At 35.9% G+C, this 21,936-nt stretch overlaps 1 protein-coding gene across 5 annotated transcripts in view; it reads right to left on the bottom strand.

Moving 5' to 3' along the window:
- LOC140167931 (uncharacterized) overlaps positions 1 to 21,936 on the bottom strand; it is a 50,363-nt gene that overhangs the window by 17,117 nt on the left and 11,310 nt on the right. For 3 of the 5 annotated variants that reach the window (XM_072191221.1, XM_072191223.1, XM_072191224.1), the window contains exons 4-20: positions 21,700 to 21,808; positions 21,263 to 21,434; positions 20,622 to 20,700; positions 19,817 to 20,001; positions 19,240 to 19,356; positions 17,112 to 17,228; positions 16,083 to 16,199; positions 15,532 to 15,663; positions 13,866 to 13,935; positions 12,220 to 12,328; positions 7,564 to 7,735; positions 6,457 to 6,535; positions 4,745 to 4,929; positions 3,752 to 3,868; positions 2,216 to 2,332; positions 745 to 861; positions 312 to 443 (exon numbers count right to left, since the gene is read on the bottom strand). In XM_072191221.1, the coding sequence (XP_072047322.1) occupies positions 312 to 443; positions 745 to 861; positions 2,216 to 2,332; positions 3,752 to 3,868; positions 4,745 to 4,929; positions 6,457 to 6,535; positions 7,564 to 7,735; positions 12,220 to 12,328; positions 13,866 to 13,935; positions 15,532 to 15,663; positions 16,083 to 16,199; positions 17,112 to 17,228; positions 19,240 to 19,356; positions 19,817 to 20,001; positions 20,622 to 20,700; positions 21,263 to 21,434; positions 21,700 to 21,808 (2,126 nt within the window). The remainder of the gene's footprint in view (positions 1 to 311; positions 444 to 744; positions 862 to 2,215; positions 2,333 to 3,751; positions 3,869 to 4,744; positions 4,930 to 6,456; positions 6,536 to 7,563; positions 7,736 to 12,219; positions 12,329 to 13,865; positions 13,936 to 15,531; positions 15,664 to 16,082; positions 16,200 to 17,111; positions 17,229 to 19,239; positions 19,357 to 19,816; positions 20,002 to 20,621; positions 20,701 to 21,262; positions 21,435 to 21,699; positions 21,809 to 21,936) is intronic. The other 2 variants (XM_072191222.1, XM_072191225.1) reach the window with 2 other exon arrangements.

Raw genomic sequence — 21,936 nt, 5'->3', positions numbered from 1 at the left:
TTTATAAAAGCATGGAATTAAAGTAAAAAGTCATTAAATTATCTCAATGCGAACCCTAAAAAGTGAACCATTTTTTATAATTAATTATTTCGATCGCATAAAACATTAAAATACCCCATTAAGACGAACATGTAAGTAAGTATAATGTGACGTATTTTCTTGTCCAGCAAAAAACACAAAAACAAACACAAATAACAGGTAGAGAGATCAGCTCTCAATAAAAATATTGAGAACTATTATATTATCAATTAAATTAGCTAATTATAATCTATCATCATATTTCATCATATTTCATTCTTTCTTATTCTTACCAGGTGCTGATCCGTCATAGTAGAACCCTGTGATGTACAGACGCTTATCGCTAGCTGCGTACACCTCACCCCTTACACCATGGGCATATGAAGTCAATGTGCCAATGTGTTTACCATAGTAAGTAGCTGCTGCTACATTGAATAAAAACAAAAATAAAAGTGGCATAAATATGTGCTCCAGAAAATACAGAAGTGGGCTAGCAGAGGTAAGCAGTAAGGTAGCGAAAGCACGTTTTGGCAGGTTTAAAGCGACGTCAAGGCAGTCTAGCCATCTTTGACAGAACAATTTAGAGGCAGTTTTAATACATTTTTAATGCACTTTAAGAGGGGGTGGCAATGGATTATTTTACATTCTATATTGTACCTCCGGCCACAACCATTAAGGTAACCAACACTAGCATTTTGGTATCTCTATTACGCTAACTCGACTCACTTGTTTCACAATGAGTTCCAGAGAACCTAGTATTAGAGCAATCACACGTGTATCCATTGACGCCATCAGTACAAGTACCACCATTTACACATGGAGCAGAATCGCATTCATTGATATCTGAAATAAATATTTGATTAATATTCATACATTAACTTAGTAAGTTACTGTAATTGAAGGTGTAAAGGAACTGTTTCCATTGTGATCAATTATTCTGAACATAATTACTAGCATAGAAGCGAAAGACGAAACTTTTATAAAAATGTATGGAACATGTAAACGTTTAAATACTGATAAAGTATACAACAAAATTTTTGACGGCAAAATTACAACTTTGTGTTAGCATTGTGGAAGTGGTCTTTCTTTTACTTACCTTTTTTTCTTCAATTATATTTCTTTATTTTCTACAAGCAAGTTCAAGTGAGCATATAATATGTAATATATTGATTTAGATAACGAAAAATACACTGCCATCACGCTTTTAGTGCGGAAGCAGTGGAGAACATTTGAATATATGAATACAAAAGCCACCTAAGTCCATACTTTGGCCAAATTGAGTTAAGCATGGGAAATTGTTGCTATACATAGGCCTTTCATATGCATGAAAGAACAACTCAAATTCATTCTCTGTGTCTATTGGGCATGTGAAAAATAGCATGTATGAAAGAATCACCCAATTCCATGATTTGAGTCTTGTAACACATTGATTGAAATCCAGTATGTATAAAAGTCCACTTGTAACACATTCATTGCTAGAGAATGACTTTTGAACAAAAAATGGGTTTAATAAAGGAAAGTGTGTGGTTTATATTACATGGCAGAATGCTTATCAACATTATACATACCTGTGTGCTTTATTTTGTATTATCTTACTAGTGGTAATCTCATTCTAACATTGTTGTCTTTGTATATGATTCAAAAACCACCTAAATCCAAAATTTAAAATGAACCCCACGAAGTCCCTGAAATGCTAATCGTCATACCTAATACAGGTTAATCCACTCATTTGCACGTAAAACTTACCATATTGACCAGGTAAATCTAACTGAAGGAATTAAAATGATACACGGGTTTTTCTCTCAAAATAACTTCGCATGGACTTAGGTGGCTTTTGTATTCATGTATTCATTTGTACTTTTGATCAAATTCGAGTCAAGAGACTACTTGCATTAAAACAGGCAATTTGTCTCAGCCCAATGTGCCTTTTCATGAAGTGTATGTAAAATATAAAACCATGTTAACACTGCTATGCTTGCTGGACCCTTAACAACTATTGCTGTGCAGCATTAATGTAGAGAAACCTATTACCATTATAGAACGACGATAACACTGTTATATTTTAAAACTGCACTTTCAATAATTATTGTTGCGTAGCATTAATGTAGAGGCTCAAAATATTGCATTTTTTAGAAATTAAGTTTGGTCATTCGTTTGGTGAAATTGTGGTTAAAAAGAATGAGCCAATTCGACTCACTTGTTTCACAATGAGTTCCAGAGAAGCCAGTATTATAGCAATCACAGGTGTATCCATTGACGCCATCATTACACGTACCACCATTTAGACAGGGATCAGAATCACATTCATTGATATCTGAAATAAATATTTAGTTAAAGTACAGTTAAGTAATACTTAGTAAGTTACCGTTATCATTTAAAAGTCTGAGGAACTGTTTCCATTGTGATGAATATTCTAAACGTATGGACTAGAAGTAGAAGACACCCTGTCATAAAAGTTTGTAGAACATTATGCAGACTGGAAAACATTAATAAAATAGGCATCAAAATATTGGTCAGCAAAATTGCGACTTAACATTTGTTATGCTTAAGTGCTGATATAAAGGTAACCAATAGAGTTCTTGACTTGATCATTTGATTTGTTGGAAGTATCCTTTCTTTTTCTTCAATTAATATGTTTCATTCTTTTCTACATGCAAAGCAGGTGTACTTCGAATAGATGAACACTTATATGATAATCAACACAACACTCCGTTTCTAGTAAATAAAATAATAAACAATAAAGTATGACTCAGTTATAGTCCATTATTAACTTTTGAGGCAATCCCAGCTTTAACCTGACCAGTGTCAGATGAAATATGATAATCAAAGCATGCATCTTTCACTTTACATTGGGAACATGATGACAAACCTGGCAGTTTATGCCATCAGAGTATGTAGTCAATGGTGCGGAATTTTGAAGAATACAATAAATTATCCGAGCGTTGTGGGCTGGTGAGGCGTTTTTTCGGATAACATTTCTATAGAAGGTTACTAATGATATACCGTAAAACCCCGTCTACAAGCATATAGAGTGCTTCAGTTGAAAGCTACATTAATCCAGGCGCCATTATGGAGTTTGAGCAAATAAATTACGGATCCAAGCATATACGAACAAGTATTATTTTAAGACCAATCTATTGTATTGGTATATTTACGCTTGCTTCGAATTAATTTAGCTTTCATAAAAAAACACTATATATGCTTGTAGACGGGGTTTTACGGTATATTATTTATATAGGGACTAGATCAGTAGGAAAGCTCAAACATTTGCCTCAAATTTGACAAGAGATAGAACTACCATGATACGATCATAACATACTTATACTTAGTTGATTTTGTGGGGAAATTTGTATGTTCATGCAATTCGAATCAAGAGGCTCTTGCACTGAAACAGACATTTAGCAGCAATGTGTCTTTTCCTGAAGTGTGTGTTTATATATTCCATGATAACAATGCTACGCTTATTGGATTTTTGGGCTGTGTAGGATTTGTGCTGTGTAGCATTGATGTAAAGGAATATTCCAGCTCAAAATATTATTTCTTACATTTTTATTTTTGAATCATGTTTGGTAATTCATTAGGTTGACTTTTCCTGAAATGTATACATATATATATATATACACATGAAAGCCATTAAACCCATTCCAGCTCAAAATACTATATTTTGAGAAATTAAGTTCGGTAAATACCTTGGTGAAATGTTGGTCAAAACGAATGAGCTAACTACACTCACCTGTTTCACAACGAGTTCCAGAGAAGCCAGTATTAGAGCAATCACACGAGTATCCACTGTCGCCATCGGTACACGTACCACCATTTAGACATGGAGCAGAATCGCATTCATTGATATCTGTAATCAATATTAAATTAATATTCAGGTGTAATCTTAGTAAGTTATCGTAATCATTGGAAGTGTGAGCTACTGTTTTCATTGTGATAAAAATGTGTGGAACACTGTGCAGACAGGAAAACAAGTAAACAATAATAAAGTAGGCAACTGTTTAAGTGTTGATATAGAATTAACCAATTGCCGAAATTTGCAAGTCTGTATTACGCTTGGTATATTGTACAGTAGTAAGCAAAAGAATTAGGGTACCGTTTATGTTCATCCATGTATATCCTAAACAAAGACAGATATATACTACTAGTAATGGGAACAAACAGCCAATAGCTGTAACTTTTAGCTCAAGTTTAAGACCTCATTCGTTGAAATCGTTTGAGAAATAAAGACACGAAGATCGCAAAACTTAAAAGGATGCAAACTAAAAAGTTGCACTTTTTTTTAATTGAATGCCCTATTGATTTGTACACAAAGCGTTCTGGAACAAGAAAACTAGCGCCGTGCTTCTATTGAAAACTAGCGTCGTGCTTCGCTTTGATTAGCACATTAAAACAAATGCTTATTTTAATTGGACATATTTGTCCTTGTTTGGGATATTCAGGGGTAAACAATCACATCCTTACTGAAATTATTATAAATTCCAGCAGCTGTATAGGTTTAGTTTTTGAAGTTTTGCAATCGTGTTCAGAACAGTTCTGCATAAAGTTTAAAGATTCCAATCTTCAACCTTTTTATCATGGATTACAAGCTACAAGTATGCCTGTATTCTCTGCCATGTTTTTAAAATAAAATATATAGATATCAAATTTCACTGCTTTACTTGTGCCATATTTTAAAACAAAGTTTGAATAATTATTCAAAAATAACAAAACACAAACCACTAACCCTCTGGTCCATCATCATAAACTGGTACATCAGGTGAGCTAGGTATATCCACATGGCCAAAATCTTGTGAGAATCGGACGCACCATAACCCAACATGTCCTATGCTGAATATATCTCCTTGATTAGCTAGGACGGTAAGAATAACGGTCACGTCATTCAAAGACTGCCTTGGTAGCTTTTCTAAACTGAAAATACAAAAGAGCAAAGTAATAGTGTTACAAAGTTTCACAGCATTATCAGTCAGCCACCTGGACAACCGATTCTTTAGAAATGCTTAGTCGCGCTAAAAGTCGATCGATAAATTAATTTTCTCGGTCAAATAGAAAGCAATATTTTTTTTTCTTCAGTAATGTCAGTTAAAAACTTGGTGCTTGGATATATATATTTTTTGTAAATCCTGGTGTTAAAATTAAGCATCAAATTGTGTCTTTTAGTGTGATATTTTTGATTTTTATAGGCCTTGAGTTCGCCCGCGAGCTTTTTACGGAATTGGTTTTTTAGCGTCTCAAACTAATATAGTTTGCTAAAGAAAGATATTTCCCACCTCTGTAACGCACATCGTGTGGGTTTAGTTTTGTCTGAATTTCCGTTTTTATTTTACGCTTTTCCCTTCATGCTCCGAAAATGTCAAACTCAGTACTTTTATCTCGTGAGCAACCAGCAGAAATAGTCGATATTTTCATTGTTGTCATCCAGGGCAATTTTCCATTGAAAAGCAAATATTGCCCGACCAGCGATTTAGTAGCCCAAATCCCCAATTGGGTTTTCTGGTAAATGAGGTGAATTTTAAAAATTTGCTCCCGTGATAGCCTGCAATTTCAATTTATATGGATTCCATGATTATGAAAACCATTTTGTCTGTCTGTTTGTTTGTTTACCTAGGTTAACGGAAATTCTGACAAAACTATGATATATCGCTCACGGTGATGTGCGTTAGAAAGTTAGCGAACTATATTACTTTGAAAAGCTAAAAGGTTGATCCAAAAAAAGGCTCGCTGGCAGAGTTTAAGCCTATCAAAATCGAAAATCTTACACGAAATGACTGAATTTCACGCCTAAGTTTAACACTAGGATTTGAAAAAAAAATACAGTATCAAGCACCACAATTTGACCTGACATTTACTGAAAAAATGAAAATGATTGCTTTTTATTTGGCCGAGAAAATTAATTTTACATTGAAAAGGTGCAACTCAAAATTTAGCTCATTTCAACACCAAATTCGATCGTTTGTATTGCCTCATTAAATGACTGAGTGAGCCTTGCGGAACAAAAGAATCGGTTGTCCAGGTTGCTAACTGTTATTATCGTCCCATGTCGAGGACTCATTGAAACAAAGGCTCTCATCGATTAGCTCTCCTGGGTAGTTTTATTCATAGTTCAAAAGCACGATTGCATTTTTTTTTTTGAAGGGGATCTACTACAGATAAGTATTTGTTTTACTGAGCCCTCAACTTGTGCCTTATTTTCACTTCAGTTGTGTGCCATCTTATTTCTCTCTTGTATCAATGTCACCAGCTTTAACGTTTAACGTTGTCTGACAACCAGCTATAGAAATTTTACACAACATCATTTTTACAGACTGTGCCTCCTGATTTTGTTAGTTTGCCTGTATAGTAAAATGCCCATGGACTTATCGGCAAAACAAACCCTCATGTTGATGGTTTTGGTTTTTTGTCTGTCTGTCTGTCTATCTGTCTGTTGTATGTTCTTACCTTCCACCCCTGGACTCATCTGCCAAGACAAACCCTGATGATGTTGGTGTATCACCCGAGCCAGCCCAATAATATGTATCTGAAAATATGAAGATGAAGAAATGTGAATGTAAGTATAGACACATCCGTGGATTCCTAACACTGAGATAATAAGGAAAGCATCAGACGTTTTCTATGTTCCTATGCTCATATCAAATGTATCAAAAGCTAAAAATCAGATCTTTACAGACGGACCCCTTGATGTCAATTACTAAGTGGAAGTATGCTGATTTAAACCATGGTCTACGTTCAAACATGCCCAGTTCAAAGCTGTGCAAAGTCGCATTTGCTTAGTGTAATTTATTTTTACTTGAAAGGGTTACCGAGTGGCTGTGCCAAGGAGAAGAGCTTGCTGAGAGCATATCTGCGAAGGGAAGTAGGGAGCTGATACGCAGCTGAAATGTGCTCAAAATGGCTCATTTTACTTTGAATTAAAGCAATATTATAACATTTTCAAACAAAATAGATTAGCTTTTCTTTGCCATAAAATGTTAGCTTTTACTGTCAGATATATCCCCTTCTATTTTTGAGCCGAACAACTACGGCAAAGCAAAGAAAATTGGAATTTACTACCAGCGCACATGTCGCCAATACGTACCACTCCTTCGGTCATGTTGTGGTACGACCCTTTGTTGTGTACATCACCGTCCCGCACGCCGTGTGAGTAACTGTGTGTTATGAACATCGTGTATGCGTTCGACTAATAATTCCATCGTAATAATAAAGCGCCGGTTCCGGCGTTTTATTCAAAATCTCGGATTTTGACAAAACTACAGCACCTAGAGTCTTGATTTTTGCAGGGTATATTGGTTTAATAAAGTATAATTTAATCGTGTAAAAAAAGGAATTTTAAAATTTCAGTGAGGGCGTCTTCCTCAGCAAATGTTATAATATGGCTTTAAGCTCGGGGTCTATCCCCCAAACCATCCCGTGCACGCACCTGGGCATGAGGGTCCACACCTTACCAAGTTGAATCAAAACAGAAATAATCAACTAATTTGGGAGTTGGGCTAATAATTCTTAATTTGTTGCCCCCCAAAAAAAATATTCTGGTGTAACCACTCTTACCTGGACCATTACCATCGTAATCCAAGTTGACAAGTTTAATCTGTCTATGGTTGAGTATGATGACATCGTCTGCCCACACATTATGTACACGTCTAGAATATCCAAGGGTTCCAAGCGATACTGGGGCAGGTGCAGTAAAACCTATAGGGAACACTAGATCGCCTAAGTTCGCCTGTTGAAGGAAAAATGAAAACAGTATTATCTGTATGATTATTCGTTATCATGGCGGGCAAAGCAGTGGCGTAACAGCCCGGGCGTAACAGGTGGGGTAGATAAGGATACACCGGGCACTGTTGTAACCCGTACGAAACTCGGGAGCTGATCCTGGTTGCGATGGTTATTTGTGGAATGTCTAGGGTGTTTGCTCTTGAAGCAGCAAAGTCCCTGATTTGTTGTTAAATGGTTTATGGAATGATGTGGGCTATAGTGGTCAGCGACAATCTGTAAAGTGTGCTGAGGCTTGTAGCGCACTATAAATCACGGCGTTTTTTTTTTTTTAAATTTCAGTACCATTCCACCATGTCTATTGGTCCTTCTTATAATTAAGTACCATTCCACCATGTCTATTGGTCCTTCTTAAAATTAAGAACATTCTTGAGCACTCGTTTAAAATGTATATTATAGAAGTGAATGTACAGCAACACACATACCCTCTCCCACTCACCCACCCAAGCAAATTAAGATTTCATAACATGATCACATATATCGCACAAGAAAGCTGACACTTTGTGTATATAGTATAAATGCTAGAACATCAGTTAATTTAAGCATTTTTTTTAAAAAGGGAGAAAAATAACTAAGAAGTAAAATCAAACTAATGAGTACTAAGTGTGCATTTCAATATTGAACAAAATTGGACAGATGGGGTATCAAAATGTACATAAATACGCCATCCTTCGTTATATGTCTTTATTTACTTGTGTCCATTCACTGTTTTGTATTCTTCTCCCGTGCATTATTTTCACGAACTACCCGTCATAGCAATATTAGAGAGCTTGCGGAATGAAGTTACTGGAACTTTAACGGCAACTTCAAAAATATCGATTCGATTTCTTGCTCAACTTCACTTCAACGCGAACGTCAGATTGGTTTCTGTACCAACAGCGTCTTGTTGTTTAAACTAGGGGAAGTGTATCAATGGGTGATCAAAAGAAGGGTATGTTAAAGCGACTGCATCAAATTTCTCCCTTTTGTTTGCTGAAGTGGTTTGTTGGTAACACTTATTACAATAGGTGCTAAGTTTGAATAAACATGGATTACATCTCTTGGCGATGACCAATGCAATGGGAATTAGGCCTATGTTATGAGCTATACGCTAATATTATACTTCTAAACATGTTTCAATTAAATATTCTTGTGATATGCCTATATTATTGTCCCGGATTATTATAATCAAAGCTCAATTATTATTCCAGTAAACGTCAGCTTTGTCAATTTTATATTTCCATCAGGACACAAGCCCATTTTATCTGTTTGCTCTCCCTAGCCCCCCCCCCCCACCACCACCACCATCACCACCTCTCCATATCATCCCCTCCCTCCATCTATTCATCTATCCTCACTTTCCCACTCCCCAGTGGCGTTGCCAGGAGTTTTCTTTTAGGAGGGCAAGGACTCCTCTTCTGATCGAAATAAATATATCTCCCCGAATGATCCTCGTTTTGTTCTTTAAAATTTTTTTGAATTTCAACCAACATATTTCTGGATGCTCCTTTTCTGATATTCTTATTTTTTGTAACAAATAGGCCTCCTCTTTTAATAATGAATAATTTGGTTGACATACAATACCCATAGGCCTATAATTATGCGTATAATAGCGTGGCACATGTTAGACCAGCTTTCTGCTGAATTGGGGGTACATAATGTAGGCCTAAATGAATAAAATAATAATTAAATAAAATACCTGAACAGTACAAACATATTTGGTTATATAGAGGTGTAATTATAAGACACGCAACGTTGTAAAAAAATGTTCACAGTAGCTGCAATTCGCAGAAGTTCACTACACTGCTGGGTCCCGTAAAATCAGTCCATTTTACTGGAACTTAATCCCTTGGCGTTGAAGTCAAGCCAAAACTTGGTTCCGCAAGCTGATTTGGTGTACGTCATGAGCACACACAAATGTATATATCAAGTGTGACGTTTGGAACAAAATTTATTTTGATCTAATTCAATCAGTAATTTTTAGCATCATGTAGCATGTTTTTTACCCAAACCAAATTAGATTTCCAATAATTGGTCTATTAACTAGACAATACATAAGTGGTAATTATGTAGTCTATGATGAAATATGCAAACCATTGTTTTAATTATGACGTATTTTCATCATATTTTACGGCACACTATAGATTCTGGCGTTAACTTTAACTTCAAGCGGCTTTAATGGCAGAGTGGTTTTGAATACATAATCCTCTATAATCCTCTAGACGTTAAAGTTAAAGTTAAAGTAACTCCATTTCGCAAGCTCTCTATTAGAAACCTGCAGGGAACTTCTATTACAATCCGGGAATTGTCGGTCACTAAACTGAATTGACATAAGTCAGTCCTTTCCTGGATAGGTGCCTTTTTAATTCCTTCATGATATTATTACCGTGTTGTAATACGTAGATATAAAAACACAATTGTAAACATATTTACCATTTGACAATTATACAATATATTTTATAATAAATTGATGAGCAACAACGGTGATTTTGTAGATAATCTCGTCACAATGGGGTCGACGAATTGTAGTTACAAAACATTTCATTCGTTTTCTATATAGTTGCTGTGCGGTACAACTAAGCATCATTTAAATCATGTTCATGTACCTCAGTGATTTGGTTTGCATCGTGGGTTGAATTGAACACTAAAATAAGTCTAACTCTAACTCTAGAAACGTTATGGTGGTGGTCATGGTGGTGGTATATCATCTCTTCCCACTTCCTGTGAACCGAGGTCCCGACATTGCTCTCATAAACTCTCACCATCCTGATAATATCTGAAACCGGCACGCTAAACAGTAGATTTTAGATAATTGCTCAGGAGTCTCGCAGGAGGGTGGACCAGTAAGTACTACTTACAAATACTAAAATACGACTTTCACACAATGTAATCTATACCATGAATACCATTGATGACATACACTGTAGAAAACTTATGTTCCTGTTAGGTACATGCAGCCTTGCCTTCAAACCAGATCAGTGGCCTGTCAGTATTTTGATTTAAGATCAATTTTTCCTACATGTTCAAACTAAAATAATGAATTCAGCAATTGTTGTTTTATTGTAACTGAATTCTTGATGTATGATAAGGATAATGAACTGAGTGCAATGCATTTGTCAAGATAATCGCACGCACCGTGGAGTTATTGCATTTAGCTCGAGAGCCGATAGGCTCGAGAGCTAAATGCAATAACTCCATGGCAAGTGCAATTATCTTGACGAATGCATTTGCACGTGTACATTATCCGTCATACACTTTGAGTGTATTAAAACAATAAGCAATATTAATTGCTGCATTCATTATATTAGTTTTAATATTAAGGAAAATATCTTACATTTTAAAAACACCGTCAGGTCATTGACCAGCTAGGTAAAATTTAACTGGTAAAGAAAATCAATCCCTGTATAAGTTAAGTATCAATGGTATCGATTGCGCCATACGTCATACTTTAGTAACTTATTCACGCATGGTTTGTAACCAATTGACTTTATGTTGTGATCATTTAATATCGTGGTTTCGAACACAGAGAGCATTGAACCAGTTCACCTAGAAACGATCAATTTATATATCCGACTTGTACTACGGTGAATTGAGATGAGAAAAAAAATCAACTGGACTTTATAGCTCTATAATTTGAACTTTAAAAAATCTACTTATATTAAAACACACGACATTGGGATTTTACAATTTGTTTAGTATTATAAAGCATGAGCATGATATTATGCGCTAGTGTGTTTTTCCTGGCCCGGCCATGTTATTTTAGATATAGGCCTACATGTATTTCATTTATAAAATGCTGAATTTTTTGTAATGGTGTCATCTTGTATAATTATGATCCACCTGTTTTTGGCCCTTTTAATTAATAGAAGCTCTATTATTCTCATTTGATGTTTGATTTATTTGAGGTCATTTATCATAATTTATGACAATGATATTTGCAAAATAGAACACCGTTTGTAACTATACCATTTTAACACCACAGAATGTATATTCGTACTTTTTTGATGGTATATATACCGAACAGACAATTATATAGTTATGTGACCTCTGTGTCGAAAGCGCCACCTAACTCTACTATATAGTTATGTGAAAGTAGTATTTCTAGTATTTGAGCGTGCACGTATTATCTAGAATCTATTGTTTAGCGTGCGGGTTTTAGATAATGCATTGTTTAGCGTGCAGGTTTATATAATTTGGGCTATGAAGGGTAGTTCGCAAAAATAATGCACGGGAGAAGAATACATAACGATGAATAGAAACGGGCACTAGAAGTGTATATGATGTATAATGTACTGGTGCAAATACATTAGTCAATATAATTGCACTTCCCATGGAGTTATCGAATGACTCTACGGCGCGTGCGATTATCTTGACTAATGCATTGCACTCAGTTCATTACCCTTATCATATATATACATCTTGGACAACAGATGAATCTTATCTCATACTCACTGCAAATCGACGATCCCAAATAGATATCCACTTGTAATCAGTAAGAGTTTTGTTGCCTGGAAGATCCAATTGCACAACTGCATTATTGTACGACCCAAGGACATTTGAGCTGCAACATTTATCAAGAAAATTATGAAAGTTATTTTTCAACAGAGCTTAAATTTATTTACTAGTACATCCAACATGGTTGCTTCTCATATCCACTTGAAATCACACAGGCAGTTAGTTCAACCAAAAAGGATTTTTTTATAGTTTTTTGTAGTTTGTCACGGGTTTTTTTGTTTTGTTTTTTGTTTTTTAGGGTAGTTTGACAAATTTTGGTAACTGAGTAAATGGGGTAATATTTTGAGCTAGCAGCTTGCTAGATGGGCAAACTTTGACATAAAATTGTCAGTATCTGTTGTTATACTGTCAGGGTGAAACTCATTTATATGAAAAACTGTGGTTGGGTGTAAGAGTAGCGGGTCCTGAGGTTAAAGTCTTTGACCCTGTTGCAAGAGGTCCTCTGTTCAATTCCCAGTGGCGGCAAAATAAAACAAAAATATTACCGGATCTCACTATTACCAGTGACTGCTGCTTTAGAATTGTGGGGCAGATGCAGCGAATAACACCTGGCAGCCAGTACCCTGGGTATCACGTTTGACATTAAATTGACCCAGGTCCAATACGAAATCCAATAGATCAAACCGTAATGAGCACGGCAGAGTGCCGAATACGCAAAATTGCTGTTATGAGTAAACGGCGTTTGAAAATCTTGGTACCATTCCATTGCTCCTCCTAAAAATTTAGAACATTCGTGAGCACTCATTTGAAATGTAAAGTGAATGTACACGAATTATTTGCAAAACTTGCATGTTCTGATATATCCCTCAAAACGCGTTTTAACAGGTATTCGGCTTTATGCTGTATCCAAAATGTCTCTACCACTGCGCAGAGAGTCGTATTCGAGGTCGAATACGCATTCAACTACGTGTACACCATAGCACGCATCCTTGATGTGGGGCTTTTGTGTTGAAATTACTGGTTGTCCTAAGGCCATGTAGACTTAACTTGGTATAGAAGTTATAAATAGTCATCCTTGTAACAAAAACTCGAGGATTTTATAAGCATAAATAACAACATTGTCCTATATTTTGTGTATGATTTTCTGGGATTTTCCCATTTCAGGGGGGGCGCACTCACATTATTAAGCCGTAGCGATATCATATGGGGAATGTTTGTACTTATTTTGGTATCACTGGATAGAAGATACCTACAGCTATACGTTGGTATCAAATATATCAGTATAGGACATTTAATATAGAAAAATCGGGGTTTGCAGCTATACAATACTATAGATCAACCTGATTTGTACAGCTAAGTATACGATTCGTCTCTTTGCCGAATTCATTTATCGCACTCAGGTGCGATTCGTCCAAATCAAAATTTCAATAACTACGTCGGGGAGTAAGATTTACCATTTATTTTTGGTGGAAATAAAAGATAACCTGAAACATAATCATAAGCATACAAAAACTCAATTTGCTCAAAATTCTCGATTCGTCACTCTGCCGAATTCATAACGAAACGAGAGTGTCCCTTGTCTGGAAATTGAATATACCTAATATGAAAGTCAGGGCATCATTGCCCAAATGCTTAAAACCTACCTTCCATCGGCTGGGATAATTTCCCCCTGGCTGCTTGCACTTGCTGTGTTACCCATCCACACAAATGTATCTGTTAATAAAAACGAAACATTGTCCAGTATTTGCGACTGATATTACTCCTGGATATTACTCCAAGGATCTACAAGTATTCTTAAAGCAATATTGTAAAAGCACAGACCCTGTAACTAACTACCGTAAAAACTCGATAGTTAGCATTATGTGCTTACTATCGAGCGCTTTTAAAACATGCAAACATGAAGAGCCCCATTCTACCAAAGTGTAAAGGGTTTTGAGCAAATCATCGATACACATATAGACGAATCCAACGAGCCAAGTCATGGTCAGGATTTGGTCAGCCATCTTTGGGTAGCCGCTAGCACCAACCTGGTGTTTTGAGCGCCCTATTGTGCAAATAAAAGCCGCCTAACACCTAGAGAAAATGCAAGGACGAGGAGGGTTAATAGAATAATACAATAGATATAATTCCGCAGGTAATCCCATCGCATCTATTCATACATAGTCCTTTTATTCGCAAGTACATCCATTTGTAGCGTTTGCTATGGTGTAGTTAATCCGATTATTATGTCACTTCAACAGCGAATAGACCATGTAGAAGCTGTGTGTTTTGCCGAAGGGAACTGTAGGGCCTATTGTGTTGTAAACTTTCATCATTCTTTTGTCTACCTGTGTTTTCGCGGAAGATGTAAAACGGGTGATGGAATGCAGTTTAAAATTTCCGCCAAGGGCGAATCATTTCACATTTTGGGTGCATTGTAGCCGACGGGTACCCAACTAAAGGCTGCTAGTCAGGTGTAGGAATGCGTGGATTTGGATTCGTCTATACGAACAAATAAACCTTCAAATGTGTGTCTCAACCCCATTAGCTCAGTTGGTAAAGTGCCGGACTTTTTGCACATATGCTAACTATCGAGTTTTTACGGTAGCTATCTAGCATTTTAACCATGACCACCTCTATACACATTTTTCATCAAGAATGTTAGAGCTTCGTCATTACTATTAATTCGCCACAAAATAATACCGAATTGTAGGGATATTTTCAGATTAGATTTGTTTAACCCCATTCACTTTTCCCTGAATTCTGTTGCCGACACAGAAGCACATAAAATTAACATTTTGAGTAACAAAGTTTATATTAAGGCCTAGTCAAAATCATGTACAAATTTGCTGTGGTGAAAATAATCAAATTTGCACTTTGAGTGATTACAGAGTATTACAATTGCATTGCATACGATCAGGTATAAACAAATTTAAACGCTCAACTTAACGAAAAGACAAAACCTAGCAATAAATCGTACAAAAAAGATAGAAACCACCTCTCAATGGGGATTTTTGGAACCACGCTGCTGGACCTGGTTTATAAAAGTATGGAATTCAAGTAAAAGGTCATTAAAGTATCTCAATGCGAACCCTAAAAAGTGAACCATTTTATATAATTAATTATTACGATTGCATAAAACATTAAAATACCCCTTTAAGACGAAAACGTGAGTCAGTATAATGTGACATATTTTCTTGTCCAGCAAAAAACACAGAAACAAATAACAGGTAGAGAGATCAGCTCTCAATAAAAATACTAAGAACTATTATATTATCAATTAAATTAGTTAATTATAATATATCATATTTCATTCTTTCCTATTCTTACCAGGTGCGGATCCGTCATAGTAGAACCCTGTGATGTACAGACGCTTATCGCTAGCTGCATACACCTCACCCCTTACACCATGGGCATACGAAGTCAATGTACCAATGTGTTTACCATAGTAAGTAGCTGCTGCTACATTTGAATTAAAAAAATATGGAAACAAAAATAAAAGTGGCATAAATATGTGCTCCAAAAAAGACAGAAGTGGGCTGGCAGAGGTAAGCAGTAAGGTAGCAAAAGCACGTTTTTGTAGGTTTAAATGGGCGTCACGGCAGTCTAGCCATCTTTGACAGAACAATTTTTAGGGGCAGTTTTAATACATTTTTAATGCACTGGCTTAAAATATAGTTTGGTACGGGTTCATCTGCAAATTGACTTATAACAATAATAATAGGACGACTACAATATGGCATGTGCGGGGGTGTGGGGTTATTTGGCACTTTAAGAGGGGATGCCCATGGATTATTTTACATTCTATATTGTACCTCCAGCCACAACCATTAAGGTAACCAACACCAGCAAGCAATTTGATACACGCTAACTCGACTCACTTGTTTCACAATGAGTTCCAGAGAAGCCAATATTAGAGCAATCACATGTGTATGCATTGACGCCATCATTACAGGTACCACCATTTAGGCAGGGATCAGAATCACATTCATTGATATCTGAAATAAATATTTGATTAATATGCACACATAAAGTTAGTAAGTTACTGTAATTGAAGGTGTAAAGGAACTGCTTCCATTGTGATCAATTATTCTGAACATATTTACTAGCATAGAAGCGAAAGACGAAACTTTTATTTTTTTTAAATGTATGGAACATGTAAACGTGCAAATACTGATAAAGTATACAACAAAATTTTTGACGGCAAAATTAACTTTGTATTTGTTTTTGACAAGTGTTAAAGTGGAAGTGGTATTTCTTTTCCTTGCTTTTTTTCTTCAATTGTGTTTCTCTATTTTCTACAAGCAAGTTCAAATGAGCATATGATATATAATTTATATAATATATTGATTTATATAATGAAAAAAAAATACACTGCCATCACGCTTTTAGCGCATAAGCAGTGGCGAACATTCGTAATTTTGATGCCAAAATTGCCGAAATGAGGACATTTTTTAGGTCAATTATTATCTTCATCAAATTCGAGTCAAGAGACTACTTGCATTTTAAACAAAGAGGCAATTTGTCTCAATGTGCCTTTTCATGAAGTGTAAGTATAATATAAAACCATGTTAACACTGGTGCTGCTATGCTTGCTGGACCCTTTTAAGGGTCCAGCAAGCATGTGTAGTATGAATGTAGAGACATTTTCAGAAACCTATTCTAGCTCAAAATATTATATTTTGAGAAGCTAAGTTCGAAAAGATGCCTTTTACTGAAGTATGTATATATTACCTATATAGAACCATAATAACACTGTTATGTTTTAAAACTGCACTTTCAATTATCATTGTTACGTATATCAATTTTCAGAAAATTATTTCAGCTCAAAATATTGCATTTTTAGAAATACAGTTTGGTCATTCGTTTGGTGAAATTGTGGTTAAAAAGAATGAGCTAACTCGACTCACTTGTTTCACAATGAGTTCCAGAGAAGCCAGTATTGTAGCAATCACAGGTGTATGCATTCACGCCATCATTACACGTACCACCATTTAGACAGGGATCAGAATCACATTCATTGATATCTGAAATAAATATTAAATTAGTATGCAGGTGTAACTTAATCAGTAACCGTAACCATTTGAAAGTTTGAGGAACTGTTTCCATTTTGATGAATATTCTAAACTTTGTACTAGAAGTAGAGGACACCCTGACATAAAATTGAGTAGAACATTACGCAGACAGGAAAACATTAACAAAATAGGCATCAAAATATTGGTCAGCAAAATTGCGACTTAACATTTGTTATGCTTAAGTGCTGATATAAAGGTAACCAATAGAGTTCTTGACTTGATCATTATTTTGATTTGTTGGAAGTATCCCTTTTTTCTTCAATTAATATGTTTCATTCTTTTCTACATTCAAAGCAGGTGTACTTCGAATGGATGAACACTTATATGATAATCAACACACCACTCCGTTTCTAGTAAATAAAATAATAAACAATAAAGTACTGACTCAGTTATATATAATCCATTATTAACTTTTGAGGCAATCCCAGCTTTAACCTGACCAGTGTCAGATGATATATGATAATCAAAGCATGCATCTTCCACTTTACATTGGGAACATGATGACAAACCTGGCAGATTATGCCATCAGAGTATGTAGTCAATAGTGCGGAATTTCGAAGAATATAATAAATTATCCGAGCTTTGTGGGCTGGTGAGGCGTTTTTTCGGATAACATTTCTATAGAAGGTTACTAATGAAATTATTTATATAGGGACTCTATTCACTGGATCAGTAGGAAAGCTCAAACACTTGCCTCAAATTTGACAAGAGATAGAACTACCATGATACGATCATAACATATACTCAGTTGATTTAGTGGGGAAATTTGTATGTTCATGCAATTCGAATCAAAAGGCTACTTGCATTGAAACAGGCATTTAGCAGCAATGCGTCTTTTCCTGAAGTGTGTTCCATGATAACAATGCTACGCTTATTGGATTTTTATGCTGTGTAGGATTTGTGTTGTGTAACATTGATGTAAAGGAATATTCCAGCTCAAAATATTATTTCTTACATTTTTATTTTTGAATTATGTTTCGTAATTTATTAGGCTGACTTTTCCTGAAATTTATTCGTTATGAACACGGCAGAGTGCCGAATACGCAAAATTGCTGTTCTGAGTAAACGGCGTTTGAAAATCTTGGTACCATTCCATTGGTCATTCTAAAAATTGAGAACATTCGTGAGTACTAATTTCAAATGTATATTATAGAAGTGAATGTCCATCAATTATTTGCAATACTTACATGTTCTGAAACAATCGATATGTCCCTCAAAACAGATGTTTACAGCTATTCGGCTTTATGCTATATCCAAAAAGTGTCAACTGCGGCGCAAAGAGTTAATACGTGGACGAATCCGCATTCAACTACGTATAAATTATAGCACCCGGGGCTTTTATGTAAAAATTATTAGTTGTCCTAAGGCTATAGATTTTAAACTTGGTATAAAAGTTATAATTAGTCATCCCCGTAATATTTAGTGAAAACTCCGGTTGAAGTCAAGGATTTTAGAGTGGAAATAGCAATATTGGCTTATATTTTGTGTTTTATTTTTCTGTGATTTCTCAATTTGGCGACGGCGCTCTGACATAATTGTATCGTGAGATATCGTATGCGGAATGCTTGTATTTTTTTTGGTATCACTGGTCAAAGCACTTATGCGCGATTCGTCCAAATCACAAATTCAATATCTAAGTCGGGAAGTAAGATTTATCATTAATTTTTGGTGGAAATGAAAGGTCGTCTGAAACATAATCACAAGCATACAATAACTCAATTTGCTCAAAATACTCGATTCGTCACTCTGCCGAATTCATAACGATATATACCCATGACAATACTGCTGTGTTACTGTTTACTGAACTTAAATAATGATTGGTGTGTAGCAATGATCATCATGATTGCAATTTTCAGAAAGCCATTAAACCCATTCCAGCTCAAAATACTATATTTTGAGAAATTAAGTTCGGTAAATACCTTGGTGATATGTTGGTCAAAACGATTGAGCTAACTAGACTCACCTGTTTCACAATGAGTTCCAGAGAAGCCAGTATTAGAGCAATCACACGAGTATCCACTGTCGCCATCGGTACACGTACCACCATTTTGACATGGAGCAGAATCGCATTCATTGATATCTGTAATGGATATATAATTGATATGCAGGTGTAACTTGCTAAGTTAATTCAATTAATAATTGAAATAAATAATTGTATTGTATCCATTGTGATAAATATTTTGAACACGTGTGCTAGAAGCAAAAGACAGAAGTTGTCATAAAAGTGTGTGGAACACATTGTAGAGAGGAAAACAAGAAAACAATAATAAAGTAGGCAAACCAATTTTAATAGGCAAAATTATGACTTTATATTATTTGTTTTCTTTAAGTGCTGATATAAAGGTAACCAATTGATAAATTGCAAGTCTGCATTACGCATGGTATATTATATATCAACTTCAGCAAATTAATGAGGAAAATATAAAAAAGATAAGTCTTGTGGTTTTCGTAAATAATCACATCCTTACTGAAATTATCATATTCAGTTTCGACCAACTGTATAGGTTTAACTGAAGTTTAATGGAGTACAAAACACTAACCTTCTGGTGTATCATCATAAACTGGTACATCAGGTGAGCTAGGTATATCCACATGCCCGAAATCTTGTGCAAAAGCGACGCACCATAAGCCGACATGTCCTATGCTGAATATATCTCCTTGATTAGCTGGCACGGTAAGAATAATGGTCCCGTCATTCAAAGACTGCCTTGGTAGCTTTTCTAAACTGAAAATACAAAAGAGCAAAGTAATAGTGTTACAAAGGGCTCAGTGAAACAAAGCTTCTCCTCCATTAGCTCCCCTGGATAGTGTTATTCATAAACACGATTGCATTTTTACGAAGGGCATCTAATAGAGATCAGTATTTATGAAGGGGATCTAAAAGAGAACAGTAGTTGTTTCACTGAGCCCTCAACGTATGCCTTATTTTCATTTCAGTTGTGCGACATCGTATTTCTCTCTTGTATCAATGTCACCAGTTTTAACGTTTTACGTTGGTTGTGTGTGGCAAATTTTACACAACATCCTTTGTTTAATTGTCTGTACAGTATCTTCTGCCCACGGACTTATCGGCAAAATAAACCCTGATGTTGATGGTTTTTTATGTCTGTCTGTTATTGCCCTTACCTTCCACCCCTAGACTCATCGGCCAAGGCAAATCCTGATGACTTCAGTTGTGCGACATCTTATTTCTCTCTTGTATCAAATCACCAGCAACGGCAAAACAAACCATGGTGTTGATGAGTTTTTTCTGTCTGTCTGTCTGTCTGTCTGACTGTCTGTCTGTCTATGGGGTGTGGGGGTGTGTGGGCTTGTGTGTGTATGTGTGTCTGTTATTACCCTTACCTTCCACCCCTGGACTCATCTGCCAAAGCAAACCCTGATGATGTTGGTGTATCACCTGATCCAGCCCAATAATATGTATCTGAAAATATAAAGATAAAAATATAAAGATGAAGAAATGTTAATGTAAGTAGAGAGACATCCGTGGATTCCTAACACTGAGATAATAAGGAAGGCATCAGACGTTTTTTCCATGTTCCTATGCTCAAATCAAATGTATCAAAAGCTAAAAATCAGATCTTTACAGACGGACCCCTTGATTTCAATTACTAATTGGGAGTATGCTGATTTAAATCATGGTCTACGTTCAAACATGTCCAGTTCAAAGCTGTGCAAAGTCGCATTTTCTTAGTGTAATTTATTTTTACTTGAAGGGTTACCCAGTGGCTGTGTCAAGGGGAAGAGCTTGCTGAGAGCATATCGGCGGAGGGAAGTAGGAAGCTGATACGCAGCTGAAATATGCACAAAGAAGGCCAATTAATTTAAATAAACTAGGGGTCTATCCCAAAAACCGCCTCGTGAACGCACCTAGGCTTGATCAAGGGTTCACACCTCTCCAAGTTGAGTCAAAACAGATTCTAATCAACTAATTTGGGCAAATATTTGTAATTTGTTGCCCCCCCCTCTACAAAAAAAATTCTTACCTGGACCGTTGCCATCGTAATCCAAACTGACAAGTTTGATCTGTCTATGGTTGAGTATGATGACATCGTCTGCCCACACAATATGTACACGTCTACTATATCCAAGGGTTCCAAGCGACATTGGGGCAGGTGCCGTGAAACCTATAGGGAACAATAAGTCACCAAAGTTCGCCTGTTGAATGAAAAATAAAATGAAAACAATATTATAAGTGAATGGTCAATGGAGTACTGGGGAGAATGTATCGGGCAAATCAGTGGCGCAACAGGTGGGGGAGGGGGAGAATGCAGGGAAAGAATGCACCCAAACGGCATTTACCTGGCTGGCCAGCTTGTTCTATCGGGCTAAAATTGGATCTTTTTAGCCCGTTTAACCAACCCCATTGTTTCCTGTATGGACCAAAATAGTATAAAATTGCAATCATTTATCTCATACTCACTGCAAATCGACGATCCCAAACAGATATCCACTTATAATCAGTAAGAGTTTTGTTGCCTGGAAGATCTAATTGCACAACTGCATTACTGTATGATCCAAGAGCATTTGAGCTGCAAAATTAATCATGAAAATAATGAAAAGTATTTTACAACAGAGCTTAAAATGATCTAGTACATGCTTCCCATGTTCACTTTAAGGTTATACTAAACTTTGCAATGATCGATCCAGAATGAGACTG

The sequence above is a fragment of the Amphiura filiformis genome, chromosome 13 (genome assembly GCF_039555335.1).
Source record: "Amphiura filiformis chromosome 13, Afil_fr2py, whole genome shotgun sequence".
NCBI classification, from domain to species: domain Eukaryota; kingdom Metazoa; phylum Echinodermata; class Ophiuroidea; order Amphilepidida; family Amphiuridae; genus Amphiura; species Amphiura filiformis.
This window is presented reverse-complemented; position numbering and strand designations above follow the sequence as displayed.